General features: G+C 44.5%; 1 protein-coding gene across 3 annotated transcripts in view; it reads left to right on the top strand.

Moving 5' to 3' along the window:
- MRAP2 (melanocortin 2 receptor accessory protein 2) overlaps window positions 1-17,847 on the top strand; it is a 46,691-nt gene that overhangs the window by 11,087 nt on the left and 17,757 nt on the right. For 2 of the 3 annotated variants that reach the window (XM_032339135.1, XM_032339136.1), the window contains exon 2: window positions 10,833-10,966. In XM_032339135.1, the coding sequence (XP_032195026.1) occupies window positions 10,840-10,966 (127 nt within the window). In that variant the 5' untranslated portion in view covers window positions 10,833-10,839. Of the gene's footprint in view, window positions 1-10,832; window positions 10,967-17,847 lie in introns of those variants that run through there. The other variant, XM_032339138.1, reaches the window with a different exon arrangement.

Below are 17,847 nucleotides of genomic sequence, written 5' to 3'. Positions count from 1 at the left end.
TGGTCTTGGTGTCTCTCTGTGTGTCCTTATCACTTCCTCTAAGAACCCCAGTCAGACTGGATTAGGACCCACCCTAATGGCTTCATTTGAACCTACTTTTTTAAAGACCCTGTTTTCAACTAGGGCCACATTCTGAGGTATGGAGGAGTAGGGCTACAACATACAAATTTTAGGGGGACACAGTTCAGCCTGTGACAGCACATATCCATGTTGCACTGTATATACACACACTCATACACACACACACACACACACGATTTTTACAAATAGACACACATCATTGACTTTGTGTTGCAAATGGAAAGCAACTTGGTGTTAAGTTGCAGAATCATAGCTTCTGTAGAAAAAAGTCTCACCATGTCTCTTTCAGTCCTTTCCTTTGCTTTCAGAACGAATGACTATGTAAGCCGTTTCAGACAGGTATCGCATGAACACACTGGACAGAGGTGGTATAACGCCCACCCATGAAAACATACCTGCTTGCTGTGACAGTGTTGGTCAGACTGCCAGCCTTCCTTTCTCACAGAGGGCTACCTTTCCTGTGAGATTCTTTCTTCCCTTGGAAGGTTCCTCAAATGACCTTTTGTTTCTAGGATGCTAATTGTTAGTAATAGCTATTTTCAAAAAATTTCCTTATTTGGTAAAATAAAAATGTCTGCAGTCCTGTTTCACAGGTCCATGAATTCTGGCTGGTCTCCAGTTAATATTTTTCAGAGACTAGAGCTAGTGTTAGGAGAGTACTTCTTTGTGGTTCTCTTCGTGGCTTTATTTAAAAAAAAAAAAAAAAACATTATTTATTCATTTGAGAGAGGGAGAGAGAGCTTGGGTGTGAGCTGGGGGAAAAGGCAGAGGCAGAGGGAGAGAATCAGAACAGAGGCCTCACTGAGTGTGGAGCCCATGAGGGGGCTTGAACTCACATTCCTGAGATTAGGACCTGAGCCAAAATCAAGAGCCAGCTGCTTAACCGACGGAGCCACCCAGGCACCCTTTCTTTGTGACTTTAAATGTGAAAAATGCTCTGGAAGCTCTGGAGTGGTAACTTCTATTGGCCTTCTGCTGAAATGAGGTTGGCTAATGACAGAACAGCAGGAGGTGAAGGGGGTCTGGGGTGGGGGGGTGGGAAGCAGTCAGTGCATTTCCAGGACTGGTGGAGGGAAGCACCGGTTTTCTTGCAGCTGCCCAGGGCTCTCTCAGGTAGGGAGAAGGAGGAATCCCCACAGCCCAGACAGAATGTTCCTTTTACATGGAAAGGAGTCTCACTGCAGGGTCTCTTGAGAAGAGCAGAGCTGAATACAACTTGAAGGTCAGCCAGTGCCCACATGTCCCCAAGGGAGGGTCTTTAGTTCTGGGGAGCTCTCACTTACACTTCCCTCAAGTACCTTAGGTGGGAAGTGCTGATTTCTTATTATTTTCTTATTAAGAAAGGTTTTAGAACTTTTAAAAATTTTGGTAAAATGTATATGACGTAACTCTCACGTTGTTGTGCAACCATCACCATAATCTGTCCCCAGAACATTTTCATCATCCCAAGCTGAAAGTCTTTGTCCCCTCAACAGAGAACTTGCCATTCCCTGCTTCTCCCAGCCCTCCACAGCCACCATTCTACCTTCTGTCTCTGTGGATGCGAGGACTCAAGGCGCCTCACAACAGGGCAGTCGTGCAGTATCTGTTCTTGTGCGTCTGGCTTATTTCCCGCAGTGCCATGGTTTGTAGTTCATCCATGTCATAGCCCGTGTTGGAATTTCTTTTTCAGGCTGAATACTGTTCAACTCTGTGTACATACTGTATGTTGTTTATGCATTCACCTGCCACTCTGTATTTGGATGGCTTCCAGGTTACAGCTGGCGGGAGTAACATTGCCATGGACCTCGGTGTACGGATACCTGCTGGAGTCTTGGCTTTCGATTCTTTGGGGGAATATTCCCAGAGGTGGAATTGCTGGATTGTGAGGTTTTCCATGTTGAAACCTGTGGCGGGCGGGGGTGGGGGGGAAGCTGATCTACGGCCGTTGGTAGCTGCTGCACCACTTTACATACCCACCAGCGACATACGAGGGTGCCAGTTTCTCTACATCCTTGCTAACACTTATTTTCGGGTTTTGTTTTTGTTTTTGCTTTTTTTTACATAACAGCCATCCTAGGTGTGAAGCGATATCCCATGGTGAACCCCTGCATTTGGATAGTTGGTTTTTTGACTCGAATCCAGTACTTTTAAACATACTTCTTCTGAAGGCTCTGGAATAGAGCAAAGATAAATACAGTATTGGGGACCCAGCAAACCTTACGGTGATAGAGTGGTCAACTTGGGATTCCACAGCTATGCTCAATAGGCCTAGAATTTCTTGATGTCCAGACCAAGGAAAGCAAGGTGTAGAAAGAGGTGGGAGTTAATGCCTTTCTGGGGTGGAGACCCCAACCTGCCACGGGAGTGGCCTCACTTTGCGGCTGCCATAGGGCATCTGTGTTGGGAGATAGGACAAACATCATGGTATCCTGTAGTGGGGTAGAGGAGTAGAGCCCTGTTTTATAACATGACATAACTCCTTTGCCCTAATTCCACAGTCATCAATTAATCTTTCGATCTTAAGGTTTGCTTCCCAGATCACGGGACGCATGTGCTCTGCTCTGGTCTCCTTGGCCATTTATCCCTTATTGTTATTCACCAAATTGATGCTGTGGTTGAAAATCATTCTCCTACACTTGGTCAGGGTGACCCAGTTCATTGCCTTTCTTGCCCTTGGAGTACCGTGAAAACCCAACTTCCTAAATCTTCAGAGCTGGGACTGAGGTGTGGTTGCCCGGGGGCAGCGTGCCTGCCTTCCCTATGCCTGTCTCTGAGCCATGTCTCAGCTCTCTTTTTGGAAAATCTTTTTCAGATGGAGGCTTCCCAGCTTCTTCCTGGGGTGTTTTTTCCCCTCTGTGTGGGTGTGATGTTCTTCTCCCTGCCCGACGGAGGTTTCTGTCAGAATGGGAGAACTCTGCTCTCAAGATCAGGGTGGGGGTAACAGAAGGAAAGAGGAGAATTCTGTGGCTTCTCCACAGAATAAGAAACTAAATCAGCAAGTATTTATTGCATTTCTGCTATGAGCCAGGCCTCATGTGGGTTGCTGGAAATACAGCGGTGAGCAAAGCAGAAGGAGGCCATGCTGTGTTGGTGCTTACGGAAAGGATGCTGGAAGGAAGAGACAGCCCCAAAGGACGGGTCTGTGCAGTCCTAGCATTGCCTGTACTATGATGTGATGCAAGGATCTGTTACCATCTCCAAAGACATCTCCGAAGGGCTCCGGGATAGTCATTATGTCCCAGCATCGAGTAGTTCATGCAGTAAGCATTTGCTGGACTGAACAGAGTCAGGAAATGCTAACTTTAAGAATTACTTTCTAGTCTTTTGACTACTCTGTGTCTTCCCAGGGCATAAGTGGAAGACGTGGATTTGGGAGTCCAGACTACTGTCCTCTTTGAAGCACCAGCTGCTGGGAGAAGGATGCCCACTTGCCAATTAAGCATCTCTCCATTTCAGATGTTAACTGAATATTTATCTGTACAGACTATTAAGTTCCGTTTCTGGCTTCGGAAGTTGTTCTTTTATTGGCATTGATTCTGATTTTAAGACCAGTGTAGTCTTCAGGCTTGGCAACACTTGTGGTTCTGTTTTGCTTCTGGAAACAAGTTGCTGCTGTGCGGCAGGGATGTGGGGATAGAGAGGAAGAAGATGCATCTGAAATTTCTCTGCCAGCTGTCAGGTGCCACATTTTTGAGATCTGCTGGGTAACTGCATACTTTCTAGGAAGTACCCAGGAACAGCGTAAAACTTGATAGCGTAGAGAAATGGGGGAGTCTGTCCGTTTGAGAGGGGAAGAGGCGTGTATGTGTGTGTGTGTGTGTGTGTGTGTGTGTGTAAGTGATATCTCTAGGCTGAACTGAGTGGCCAGAGATGCAGACTTCAAAAGTAAGATTCATGCTTAAGTCACAAGATAGTAGTTAGGAGGAAAAGACTTCCAAGTCCCAGAAGCAAGACCTCTTCAATTGGAAGAGATAAAAATCCACACTCCGTGAAAGAAATTGCTGACTTCAAATGGGTTCACAGAAAAGGAATCTGCAAACATGAGACTTAATATAACAAGTACAAGGAGAAGACAGTGATTCACACAGAATATATAAAAAGGAAAAGTACATGGAGGGGAAATGCCTGCATTTTTTTAAGCACTGCCCTGGGAGGAGACCGCAGGGGCTCTGATTTTAGAAGATAGAGTGTAATTCCTTGCTGGGATGTTGCCTTATGGAAATGCTTCAGGAATACCCAGGGGCTCTGGTCTGTCATGACCTGACTGATAGCTTGCAGACTCTCCTCTGATCTCTGGGTGGCCCTACCCCACTGAGATGCGGGTAGGCTGAGTGCGTCATTAGTCTTCACCTGGGGGGCCTGGTCACAACTCTGTGCAGTGAGGGAACTAAGCTTCTAAAGCTGCAATTCAGAACTTCTCATCTTGGGCTCCTTGGCCGCTAGAATGTCGCCTAGCCAGGCTTTACGTTTGGTTTCTCAAATGCCTTTGCTTGGAGAGAGAAAGGGTGATGGGTTACAAGAGTGATTTCTCTTGGGGGCGCCTGGGTGGCTCAGAGGGTTAAAGCCTCTGCCTTCGGCTGGGGTCGTGATCTCAGGGTCCTGGGATTGAGCCTCGGGCTCTCTGCTCAGCGGGGAGCCTGCTTCCCTTCCTCTCTCTCTGCCCGCCTCTCTGCCTACTTGTGATCTTTGTCTGTCAAATAAATAAATACAATCTTTAAAAAAAAGAAAAAGAGTGATTTCTCTGGGTTTTTCTGGGGACAGTTGTTCTTAGGAATAGGAGAAAGAAAGAGATAAGTACATGTAACTCATGAGAACCTTATGGCCCAGTCCAGAACAGAGATTGGTGTGCTGGCTAGTATGCCCACAACTGGAATTTGGGGACTAAGGGGAATGAAGATAGTGTGCGATGCGGAATTTTGATCTCAAAACTGAATGGGTCATTCAGTCTTCCTCTGTACCTACAGGTTACTATGGGGCTTTGGATCAGTTACCTTGGCCAGCATCTTCTCGGAATGCTTTTCTGGTTGTGTTGTCAGCTGTGTGTATGCATGTGTGTGCGTGTATTCATTTTTTAGGTTTATAGGTATCTTTAAGGCTCTCTCCTTAATGTTCTAGTCTGAACATTGACCGAATTGGTGGTCACTGGGAAAGCATATCTGCTGATGTTTACACCTTAGTATGGAAATCGAGGTCCAACTTCAAGGAAATAACACCCTGGGCACGTGTACACATCATGGCCCTCAAAAAATGGCCACGAAGAGCCTTTATTCACTCCAGAGAAGGGTCCATGACCACATGCGTCTTCCCAATTTGAAGGAGGTAGAGAGAATGGCTTGATGCGTCTTTAGGAAGAACAGAGCGTGCCCAGGAGTGGTGTGGGAAGCTGGGTAGGAGGAAGAAAGATCGGGTGATTGGAAGGAATGAGTGTTGGGAATGTGTCCGGGAGAAGCGGGACATTTACACAGCCTTAAGACATGTCTGGGGCTGCTAACCCTGCGTTCTCACTGTGGGTTTGAGGTCTTCTTCCCTTCTCCAATCCTAGACATTGGCCTCAATTGCCACGTGCGTACCTGAAGAAGGTACACTTCCTTTCCTGGTGTGATTTTTGAGGTTCAGTTGTGATTTTTCATTATTGTGGCTGTTGGGAAGAGTGCTCTCAGCGGTTCCAAAGAGCACTTAGCTCCCGGAAGCTTGCTTATGATGCATTTCTCCTGGAAGAGGTAGTTTTTCATGATGCTGATATTACGACGAAATCTGACATTGAGGAGATTTGGGGAGGGATGCTGAGGAGTGGCAGAAACACAGAAGGCAGCCGCTTGGCTGAGCGTTGCATTTCCTGTTTGCTGTGTTCAGGAGAGAGCAGCTGTCTGCTCTCAGCCCCGCAGTGAGTAAGCCCTGTGGTGCCAGACTGCCTCCTCCACAACAGGGCGTTATACCCCGACATGGGTCCCTCACTGTCGTGCAAATACCAGACTCTGGGGGCTGTTGCCCAGATGTGCTGGCATTTCCCACAACAGTGAAACAGTGCCAGCTTCTGTCTGCAAAGCTCAGACGAGCAACTTGAGCCTTCATACAGGAGGCATAGTACAAAATCCAGCCAGACAACAGCCTTCTGCTTATTTCCTGTCCTGGTGTATGCGGTGGCCCAAGCTAATCCGTTTGAGACTTGGATGAGAAACATTGCCTCATGGGCTTTTTCAAGCTAGAGGAGAGACGGGAGTGAGAGGAGAGGCCAGAGATGCCGGTTCCCCCAGTCTATCTTTGGGATTCGTGAACCTAGATGAAATAGAGAAAATAACCCCCTCGAGCTTACCCCCTGTTCTAAAGGCAGCCAAAATGATGGCCGCTCAGGCAGAGGTTGTCTAACATTTCATTCAGCTTCCCTGGAGAACCTCTGCTAGTCTGGCTCTGTTCTTCACTCCCTCTCGTGTCCAGGCATCTGCCAGCACTTTACTCCTCTCTTAAAGGACCGACTTTCCACTTTTAAGATCTCTGCACATGAGACTTGCATGACCCTTTGCTCTCTAGCTGTTGCTAGATAGTACATGTAGATGAACAGGGATGGTGTAGGGGAGAGTAAAAGAAATAATGGGTGAGGGGCTGAGACTTCTTTCCTTCCTTCCTTCCTTCCTTCCTTCCTTTTCTTTCTTTCTCTTTCTTTCTTTCTTTCTTTCTTTTTTTTTTTTCTTTTAAGATTTTATTTACTTATTTGTCAGAGAGAGCACACAAGCAGGGGAGCAGCAGGCAGAGGGAGAAGCAGTCTCCTTGCTGAGCAGGGAACCCGATGTGGGGCTCGTTCCCAAGACCCTGGAATAATGACCTGAGCCGAAGGCAGACACTTAACAACGGAGTCCCCCAGGCTCCCCAGGGGTTGAGATTTCTTGATCTCTGATGTTTTGTACAGACATAGTCTGTTTGCTAGTTCCTGGCCAGCCCTATGAGGGTGGCTGTGATGCTTCTTTTGACCTAAGAGAGTCGCAGGGAGACGTGCTGGGCTGGGCAGGTGGGCCTGGGCAGCCACAGGTGGTGATGACCGTTAGGTACAGATGTGAACAGCTGACACAGAGATGGGAAAAGACTCCCATCTTTATTTCCTTCAGTGTTTTATGTCCTTTTTGCCATTTTTCTGTTACCTCTTTCGATACCAGAGGAAGTCTAGTGCCTCCCTCTGCTCTGTTTATTACATTGGCTGTAATACCTGATTTCCAATAAAAATGAGATGATCAAACCAGACTTACTATTTTCTTTAAAAACAGGAGAGATTATTACCATATTTTTGACTTGATGGAACAGCACGAGTTTTGTGATGTACATATTTCTCACTAAAACTTTTAAAGCATCTAAATAAATGCAGCAGGAGTTTTTTTTTTTTTTTCCCCCACAGGTGTATTCATTGTCACATAGATCAATGACCCCACATGGTGAGTTTGATAGGAACCGGCTGACAGGGGAGTTGGTGATGCTTGAAGAAGAGGCCTTGGCTTTTCTATCCCAGACTAGCATGTCTTACCTTAGAGTAATAGTGCTGGTTGCTATGTGTTGGTCTTAACTGGGTCCTGGCTACCCATACTTCATGTAACAGCACATTTAATCTTTACGGCAACTCATGAAATAGGTACTGTTATCCTCTTCATTTTCCTGATAGGAAAATTGAAGCTTAGATCTTTTTTTTACCCCGCCATTGCCCTAAAGGAGGGTTGGCAAACTTTTTCTATAAAATACCAGAAAGTAAATGTTTTAGGCTTTTGGGCCATACTACCTCTGTTGCTACTACTCAACTCTGCACTTGTAATGCTAGAGAAACCATAAAAAAATACAAAAACAAGGGTGGCTGTGTTCCAATAAAACTTTACTTATGGAGGCGCCTGGGTGTCTCAGCTGGTTGAATGTCTGCCTTCGGGCTCAGGCCATGATCCCCGGGTCCTGGAATCGAGCCCAGAACTGCTCGGTGGGGAGCCTGCTTCTCCTTCCTTTCCCTGCTCATGCTCTCTCTTGCTATCTCTGTCGCTATCTCTACCTTTCTTTCAAACAAATTAGAAAAAAAAAATAAAAACTTTATTTATGGACTCCAATATTTGAATTTCATATAATTTTCTTATGTCACAAAATATTTAAAAATTATTTTCCAGGAATGCCTGGATGGCTCTGACAGTTAAGCAACCAACTCTTGATTTCAGCTCAGGTCATGATCTCAGGGTTGGGAGATTGAGTCCCACGTCAGACTCTGTGCTGTTTGTGGTGCCTGCGTAGGGTTCTCCCTCTCTCTCTCTGTACCTCCCATCCACTCCTCTCCACACTCTCTCTCTCTCAAAAAGAAATTGTTTTCCAACCATGAAAAAATATAGAAACATTCTTCACTTGGAGGCTGTATAAAAACAGGTGGTGGGCCAGATTTGCCAGCTCTGGTATAGATAAGAGTAAGTCGAAAAGAAGAACGGGTTAGGATGGGCTGGTAGGAGGCACACTCTTGCCAAAGGGAAGAGCATGTGTGCAGGGAACACAGAGCATGAAGTCTCCGAGGAACTGCTGGAAATGCAAGCACAGTTTGGTAGGATACAAGGTGGGATAAAAGGAGACAGCAAGACCCAAGTCGTGACCTTGTGGGACATTTCAAAGATTTTGGGCTTTGTCTCTAGAGCAGTGGGAAGACATTAAAAATATTAAGCAAAGGAATGACAGGGGAAATCAAAACAAAACAAACAAACAAACAAACAAAAACATTGGCTGATAGGTGAAGAGTGGATTACAATTGGTCAGTGAGAGTAGAAGCAGAAAAACCAGTTAAGCAGCTCAAGAAGGGGGCCAGGTGGGCAGTGATGGTGTCTACTAAGGACTGTAGCCAGAACCATTTCCTGGCACCATATTGAATGGAGGTAGAGCAATATGAAGACCCTGGTCTCCCAGTTTCAGATCTAGTGTGTTGCTTGCATGGTGTGAAATTCTTAGCCTTTTCAAATGGACATTGTGTTTATCTGAATCTACCATTTATCTCTGAACCCTATAACTGAAGAGCTACTCTTTGCTCACACACAATTCTTTCCTTCTGGAGGAAGTGCTCATAAATGAGGATAGTGTTTCTTAGGTTTGAGTTATTAATTTTCATTTCCTGAGGAAATTTATTTCATCGAGGGAAATAATCTCTTGTTCAAATAATAAAAAGACCAAAGATAATACTGTGGTCCTGGTTTTATGTTACTTTTGTGTGGGTGTTAGAAAGGTCACTGAATACTTCCTTGAAGGTCAGCTTTTCTTAAAATTTGTGTAGCTTTCTTTTCCAAATGAGAAATGATACATTCTTTTCTACCTTTGAAGGAATGATTTGTCTGCCTGGGCACTCACAGTAACACTCCAGTTCTTTTTTCTTTTCTTTTCTTTTTTAGGATTTTATTTATTTATTTGATAGAGAGAGAGACAACAGTGAGAGAGGGAACACAAGCAGGGGAAGTGGGAGAGGGAGAAGCAGGCTTCCCGCTGAGCAGGGAGCCTGATGTGGGGCTCAATCCCAGGACTCTGGGATCATGACCTGAGCTGAAGGCAGACGCTTACCAATTGAGCCACCCAGGCACCCCAACACTCCAGTTCTGATACTAGCCTATATCTCTGGATCAGAGCACACTATCCTTTGAACAATATGATACCGAAGGGCTAGAGTCTGTTTCTGTGGGGTCCAGGATTGGGGATTACGGAAGAAAGGAAAGAAAGGGAAAGATGAGACTCACAGAGGGGTGATGGTGATTTTGCCTCAACTTCTCTAGGGGCTGTGCCCTAGAGGCAGCAGTGGGTGATACTCACCCAAGGTGGGTGGAAGAAGGGGAACTTCAGAAAACTCTTAGGGGTGAGACACAGTGGTTATGACTTCTCAGTGAATCTTGGTGTTAGCTGATCTGCCATTCAAATTTTTCCCTATAGTACTGCTATTTGTTACTTTGTATTCTTTCTCAAATATAAAGCAAGATCTGTAGGGTCTGTGTTTGTATATCAAGTGTCGTCTTCCATCCCATAATGTGAAGTGTCTTGCACACAATTGATGCCCAATATTGAATATTGGATCTGTTATTTTGTCACCTTTGGTCTACATGCTGCACAGTGAAACCACTTGTCTCAAAGAAGTCAGAATTTTAAAATCTAAAATCATCACCACGGAGACTCTTGGGTCATCCTGAGAATAGGTCCAATTTTAGGGATAAGCAGTAGCCAAGATTTGGGCTCCCACGGAGGATGTTCTCCCATTATGGGACTTCTGTTGACCACTTCTCTTTTGGCCACCCCATTTCATTAGCCTTTGGATGCTTGTCTTTGTTTTTGCACAGCAGATGCTCCATACATGTATGCAGAGAAAATTCATCTCTGGTACTGATATTACTTATTCTCTGTAGCCTCTGCATATTCATGCAGGTATAAGTGGTGGGGCTGAAGTTGCAAGCTCAGAGACTTTGATACATTCTCTCCCTTCTCCGCTTCCTTCATTTATCAGTTATTGAAAGTTGGTTCTGTGCCAGGCATTGGGTTAAGTGCTGGGGGATGGCAACAAAAAAGACATGGTGTATGACTTCAAAAACATTTCAGTCTAGTGGAGAGGTAAAAGGAAACAGTGGCCACTTGGTGTGAAGTAGAGGCAGCCATTGTGGACCTCTCTCCGCCCTAGTGGATGGGACCTCCCTGGTGCATTTGCCTTCTGAACTTCCGAATGTGGTCAAAAGCAGGTAGCGGATCTGGGGGGTTGAGGATGAATTAACAGGTTCTACACTTCCTTTTCTCCATTTGTGCAGGGCAGAGATGTCTGGCCAGAGATTAATTTCTAACAGAACATCCCAGCAATCTGCACCTAATTCTGATTACACCTGGGAATATGAATATTATGAGATTGGACCAGTTTCTTTTGAAGGACTGAAGGCTCATAAATGTAAGTCTTATACAATTCCCCATTGTAAACATAATGTATTTGTCTTAACCTGTGAAATCCCCTCATGATTAATTTTCCTGAAGATTCTTTTTACACAACTCTATTCTGTATCCCACAAGTCCCAGAAAACACCCCCTTCTTCACATAGGCTGATTGCTCAGGGATAGTATTACATGAGTGAAAAAGAACTTGAAAGATTCCCTTAGTGGGGGACCCTGAATCAATGTCATTTTCAAATTGAGATTCTTTTTAAAGTATTAATGATTCCAGCTCTCCCAAACTGTGTGAACATTTGGACCATCAAAAATATGTACAAAAGTAAAGTCTGAAACTATTATTTAAAGAACCTTCTTTTGTAAAACATGGTCAACAGCATTCTTTCAGCCCTGATGGGTTTCTTGGGGCTGTAAAAAGCAGTGCGTGTGCATTCATAATGATGGACTGAAATAGCCTGCGGCCATTCCTAATTTGGCGTGATAGGCATAAATTGTGCATTGTGTTATTGGAGTGACTAATAATCCAGCACAAAGCAAGGAAATACAATTCTGTGGAAGGTTACTGTCCAGCTCCAGTCATACCTGCACGCTGCTGGTCAGCATAAAGCATCTGTTTTCCAGGAACTACTGCCCACTCGCAGGTTCTGTCATGGTTACCCCATGGTTTCTACTTTTTTGAGGAAACTCCATACTATTTATCATAGTGGCTGTACCAGTTTACATTTCCACCAACAGTGTCCCATGGTTTCCTTTTCTCCACATCCTCACCAACACTGTTTATCTCTTGTCTTTTTTTATATTAGACATCCAAATAGGCATGAGGTGGTAGCTCATTGAGGTTTTGATTTGCATTTCCCTGATGATTAGTGATGCTGAGCACCTCTTCATGTGCCTGTGGCCATTTGGATATCTTTGGAAAATATCTATTCCAGTCCTTTGCCACTTTTTAATTGGGTTGCTTTTTGGTATTGAATTGTATGGGTTCTTTCTATTTTTAGATATTAACCCCTTATCAGATACGTGCTTTGCAAATATTTATTACCATTCCATAGGTTCCATTTTCCTTTTGTTGGTGCTTTCCTTTGCTGTGCAGTAACTTTTTGGTCTGATGTAGTCCCACTTATTTATTTTCTTTCCATTGCCTTTGCTTTTGGTATCAAATACAAAAAAATCATTGTGAAGACCGATGTCAAGGAGCTTGCCCCGTATGTTTATGACCATTATTTTGAGCTCTCTATCAGGTAAATTACTTATTTCTATTTCATTAAGATCTGTTTTTGGAGATTTATCTTGTTCTTTAGCTTGAAACGTATTGCTCTATTTCTTCATTTTTCTTGGCTCTCTGTGCTAGTTTCTGTGCATTGAAGAAAACAGCTACCACTCCCTAGTTTTGAGTGGTCTTGTGTAGGAGATCAACCTTGTCATTCAGCCTACCCTGGGCTCCTAGTTGCCTCTTGAAGTTTTATGATTGCCAAAACCAATTTCTTTGTTTTTAGTGGCTCCTAGTAGTTGAGGGTGTGTCAAGACCTGCCTTTGTCCCCAAGGGGAAGATTGTGGTCAGCACCTACCCAGATGAAGGCTGATTAGAAGCCCACAGGATAGGCAGCAGCTGGAAAAGCATGTAATTAAATCCCTTCCCGGGAGAAACTAGGAGATAGAAGTTTTAAAGCAAGGGCACAGGGGTCCAAGAGCACCTGGCTCTGGGGGTCCTAAACAGACCAGGTTTGGCCACTTACAGCTGACAAAATCCACAGGCAGGGAGACGAGTCCTGGTGGAACAAGAAAGGAATTTATTTCAGTAAGGCCAACACTGGAAAGACAGCAGACTAGTGTCTCAGACTCTCTTCAAAGTGCCAAAGATACTTCCAGGTTTATATAAAGAAAATGTTGGACAAAGGTGGGCAAGAAAGGTCAGGTTGGTCATTGTCTTGGAGTCAGTCAAGGGCAGGTCTTGCTGGCTCAGGGCAGTCATTATGGGTAGTTTCCATTCCCATCAGGGGACCTTTTGCTCTGGGATCTTTTGCCTGATGAAAGAAATAAATAAGCTGGAAAGAAGAACTTAATCAATTAGAAAGTTTGAGGTCAAAATGGAGGTAGTGGAAATCCTCTTCCAGTTTTTGCCCGTTTCCTCTCTTTTCAGCCAAGTAGATAGCTGGGCAAGTCCTCCTGCTTGTTAAGAATGGCTTTTTTGTTCCCTGCAGTCCTGTAGGACTCCTGAATGTAAGCACCGTTGGTATCAGAGCCAGGAGACTGGGGACCTGTCCCTTGGGCTGTAGCCACAGAAGCTAGAGTGTCAGACATGTGTATAAGCTCTCTCCGGGGAGATGCCGGTGACTTGGTTTTATGATTAGAATAGGCTGCAGGGAGAGGGCAGGGTGGGTTGGCAGCTTCCCTGGGAGACTGCTGGCAGCCGCTGGCTGGGTGCTAAATCCGAGGCCCCGCCCTGAGGGGAAACTCCTGTCCAGGAAAGAATGGGAAGTGGGCGGTTTTGTCTACTTCCTCTGCAGTGAGCCTTGGGGGGATAGCTGTGGTGGGGGCTCGCCTGCCTGTCCTTGAATTACTGCTGCTTTGCTTGCTGTGTAGTCTTTAGGTTCTCATGCCCCTCAGCCCTTTTGACTTTCAGAGCTAGGCCATTTAGCGGCCTGTCTCTGCAGTGAGGGTCTTAAAACTGGGGCTCCAGAGGTGCTGTCCAAACCGTTTCCTTCTTAGGGAGAAGCTGGAAGTTGGGGGTTTCTTTCCAACTGTATGTTGCTATGTTGGGGGTAGGGGTTATGGCAAGAGTGTGTCTCAGACCTTCCTACCCATTTTCACGTGGGTGTTTTCCTCTTTTGCCAGAGGTGTCGGAGGGGCCTTAGCTAGTTTCTGGATATCTTTCAGAGGGAATTCCTCCATATGCAGCTGTATATTCAACGTGTTTGTGAAAGGAGGCAAACTCAGGAGCCTCCTAAGTCTTCATCCTGGTCAAGTCCCATTCCAGCTTAATTAAGTGATCGAGACTTTGTCCCCATTCTCCTGCGGCAGGAAGGCTTTGCCTATGGGTCCCCGGGGCCTGGAAGCCACTGATGGCTAGTGGCTGCAGCAGAGTCTCTAGTGGGCCAATTAGAGGGCAGTGATACTGTTAGGAATTAGTTGGACAGTTGGATAGTCAGGGCCAGGGTCCCCAACAATGAAATGAAAATATGGAGGTGGGGCAGCTAATATAGAACAGCACTGACATCCTGTTTTGCAGCTTAAGCAGGACCCCACTAGCATTCTGCTTTGCAGCCATTGCAGAAATGACTTCTGCAAAACGTCCTCAAATAAGGCAGGTAACCACAAAACATTTGTCAGTATCACTGGCAAGGGGCGGTTAATAAAGAAGACCCCAGATGTGAGGAAAAAAAAAAAGAAAAAAAAGACCATCAGCACGTAGAATTTAGCCTAATAGACTTTAGCACGTGGATGGATACAGGACCCAAGCCCTGACTGGCACCACTCAGCACACCTTGATTGCTTTAAATAGTTCCGGAAAAGAGCTCATAAAACCCCCTAAACTTAGAAACTCCAAGGGCAGTACTCTTGCCACCCCTCTACCCCAACCCAGGAGCTTTATAACATTGCTCAGTAAACTTTGCTTTACTGCTGGCCACTCTTCATCGGATCTACCTCTTCATTCTTTGTGGGGGCACGACCAAGAAGGAGGGGTGGCGCTAAAGGCAGAGAAAATCCTACAATACTCTGGCTGGTTCCCAAGTCCTGGTCTCCACCAGTGGACCTGCAAAGGGCTTCAGAGTTACTCATTTACCAGATCAAGGGCTTTCTATATTTATTCCTTAAAAAGTCATTAACTAAATCGTATATCCTTAATCCCTGAAGAGAGCAGTAATAATTAAATGCTTTCACTCCTTCATTTATTGATGTCTTCTCAGTATTTCTCTGTGGAAATTTTGAAAAGCGGATGAAATCCATGAGGATATACTTCATTGATTATCTGTTGGAAGGCCGTTGCTGTCAGGGCATGAAATCATGCTCTTTCATTTACTTTAATTATTCAATCTTGTTTTTCTGGAGCAATCTTTAGGTAAAGACACTTGATTTTTAAGAATTTTAGTACAAAGAATTTTAGTACAAAGCAAATTTTAGTACTGGGCAAATTGCCAAATATTTCCCTATAATTTGCACGTTTACAGGTTGGCAAACCAAATTTTTTCTGTCAGCGTGTTCCTATCTCTTTCCCTTAGTTTAAGAGACAAAGAAGACAGGCTTGCTGCTATTATTTTGGTTGGTATATCTTTAGAGATAATTGGAAATCTTTTTTTGAGCATATTACATTCTAGAGATGATTATAACTGGTAAGAATTCCTGCAAAATGTAGACAGAAGTATGACACATTACATATTTTCTTTACGTACTATACCATTAATAAGGAATGCTTTGTTAGTTTTAGCATTCACATCAGGAAAAAACGGAATGCCTGGTTGAGTCCTTACTGTTTGGATGTAAAATAGAGGTCCTTAGCTTCCAGAACCTGACGATATATGAGGCACAGAAAAGAGAATAAGAAACAAACGAAAAACAACACAGACATACAGGAAAATAAAAAAAGAATAAGTCAACTATTATACTGTGTACTTTGGTATAGTCTCTTCCACTTGAAAATGCTCTGATTCTGGGGTGCCTGGGTGGCTCAGCCATTAAGGGTCTGCCTTTGGTTCAGGTCATGATCCCGGGGTCCTGGGATTGAGCCCTGCTCGGCCAGGAGCCTGCTTCTCCCTCTGCCACTCCCCCTGCTTATGTTCCCTCTCTGGCTGTATGTCTCTTTCTGTAAAATAAATAAAATCTTTAAAAGAAAAAAAAATTTTAAAATTAAGTTGTGATTCTGACCTTCAAGTGTGTCTCCTTGTATTACAGAGCAGAATTCAAAGCCAGTTAGGTGTAGATTTAGAAAAATAGAAGCCAGATATTTCAAGGGGAAGCATTTATTGAGGACAGGATAACAGTTGTCTTCATTTGCTTTACCTGAACAGATCATACTTGGCAACAGTAGCTCCATCTTTAGTTAGGTTCTTCTGCCTGCTGAAATGAAGAGTCCTGCCTTCAAAGGGTCTTTCATCTGAGAGGCAAGCTCTGGTGGTTATTGTGAATTCTCCTTTTGCTCTCAGTTTTGCATCTGGTATTAAACCTTATAATCCATCAGAAGTGGAAGTATAGCTGCATATATTTGGCACCAACAGAATGACCATCCACTCATTCACTCTTTCTTTCAGCAAGTATTTACCGAGTACCCATTATGTGCAGCACTCAATTAAGAACTGGAAACGCAGCAGCAAACAAAAGAGGCAAAAATACCTCAGCTTATAGATCTTGCTTCCTCGTGGGAGAGATAGACAATAAATAAGTCAAATAAACAAACCATGCCATATGGTCATAGGAAATAGAGGTAGGAAAAGGAGATGCGGAGTGCGGTGGTAAAATTATACACAGGGTGGCCATGGAAGGACTTACCGAGAAGGAGGAATTTGAAAAAAGACCTGAAGGAAGTGAGAGGCTGAATTGGAAGGTATCTGGAGAATAGCATTCCAGAAAATGCTCCATGGCAAGAATGAAATGGATCATCCAAGAAACAACGAGGAGACCAGCATGGTACCGGGGGAGTCACTATGAGGCAGGATAGCAAGAGAAGAAGTCAGGCAATAGAGAAGAGGAAGAACGTTATAGAGCCTTTGAGGTCACTTTTTCTCTGAGATGTCATTTGGAGAAGAGGAATCACATCTGGTTTAGGCTTCAATAAGACGTCACTGCGGGTGGGGGAGGGAGCGAGGGAGATTGGAAGCAAACGATCAGTCAGAGGAGGCTATCGCAGTAGTTCAGTCAGCTGATGGCAGTGGCATGGCCATGGTGGGGGACAGTGGAGTGGCGAGGTACATACATTCTGGATAGTTCTAAAAGATAGATCTGATGATAGTCTTCATCAGTAGATTGGTCATAGGGCATAATAGAAATTGAAGAGCCAAGGAGGATTTGAAGATACGTGATCTACTTGGCGGCACGAATTGCAATGAACAGAGATGGGGGAAACTATGGGAGAAGGAGGGACATCAGGAGCTCAGCTTTGGACTTGTTAAATTGAGACCTGTCAGACATCCAATAGGACATGGCAGGAGAGATGAGCTGTGAAGGTGTGAATTTGAGAGTCACGGCATATAAATCATATTGAAAGTTAAGAGGCTGGATGAATGAGTATAGACAGAAAACTGAAGAGGTACAAGAACTGAGCCCTGGCACATGCTAGCATTTTAAAGTTGGAGGTGTTAGAAGAAAAATAGCATAGGAGCCTAAATGGAATGTACAGGAAGGTAGGAAGAAAACAGGGCAATTGTGTTTCCTGGAAGTCAAATAAAGAAAGAGTTCAGGGATGAGGCTGTGTTAAATGCTGCTATTAGGTCAAGTAAGTTGAGGACTGTGACTTGACTGTTAGATTTACAACACAGAGGTTAATTGGCAATGATTTGAAAGCAGTCCTAGCAGAGTGTGTGGGAGTGAGAGGCTGATGGAATTGGTTCAAGAAAAAAAAAATGAGAGGAGAAGAACTGAAAACCATAGGTACAGACAGATCTCTCAAGAATTTTGCTATGAAGAAAAAGAGAAATAGGACATTTAGGAAGACCTTGACTAGGTGAGACAAGATGTTCTTAGAGAAGCAGAAGCAAAGCCTGTAAGTCCATATGTGGACACATTTACATTTTAGCAGGACCATTAGCTGCTGTGTTGAGGAAAGACTGAAGGGGCACGCTCTTATTCTGAGCCATCAGTGGAGGTCATATCCCATGCTTTTTTTCATATGCCAACTTGCAGATAATGCCAGCCACACTCATGGACGAATTAGTAAGAAGCCAGGTCATCAAG

This window comes from Mustela erminea, chromosome 4, assembly GCF_009829155.1.
Source record: "Mustela erminea isolate mMusErm1 chromosome 4, mMusErm1.Pri, whole genome shotgun sequence".
Lineage (NCBI taxonomy): Eukaryota > Metazoa > Chordata > Mammalia > Carnivora > Mustelidae > Mustela > Mustela erminea.
The sequence above is the reverse complement of the archived record's forward strand: the minus strand, read 5'-3'. Positions and strand labels throughout refer to the sequence as shown.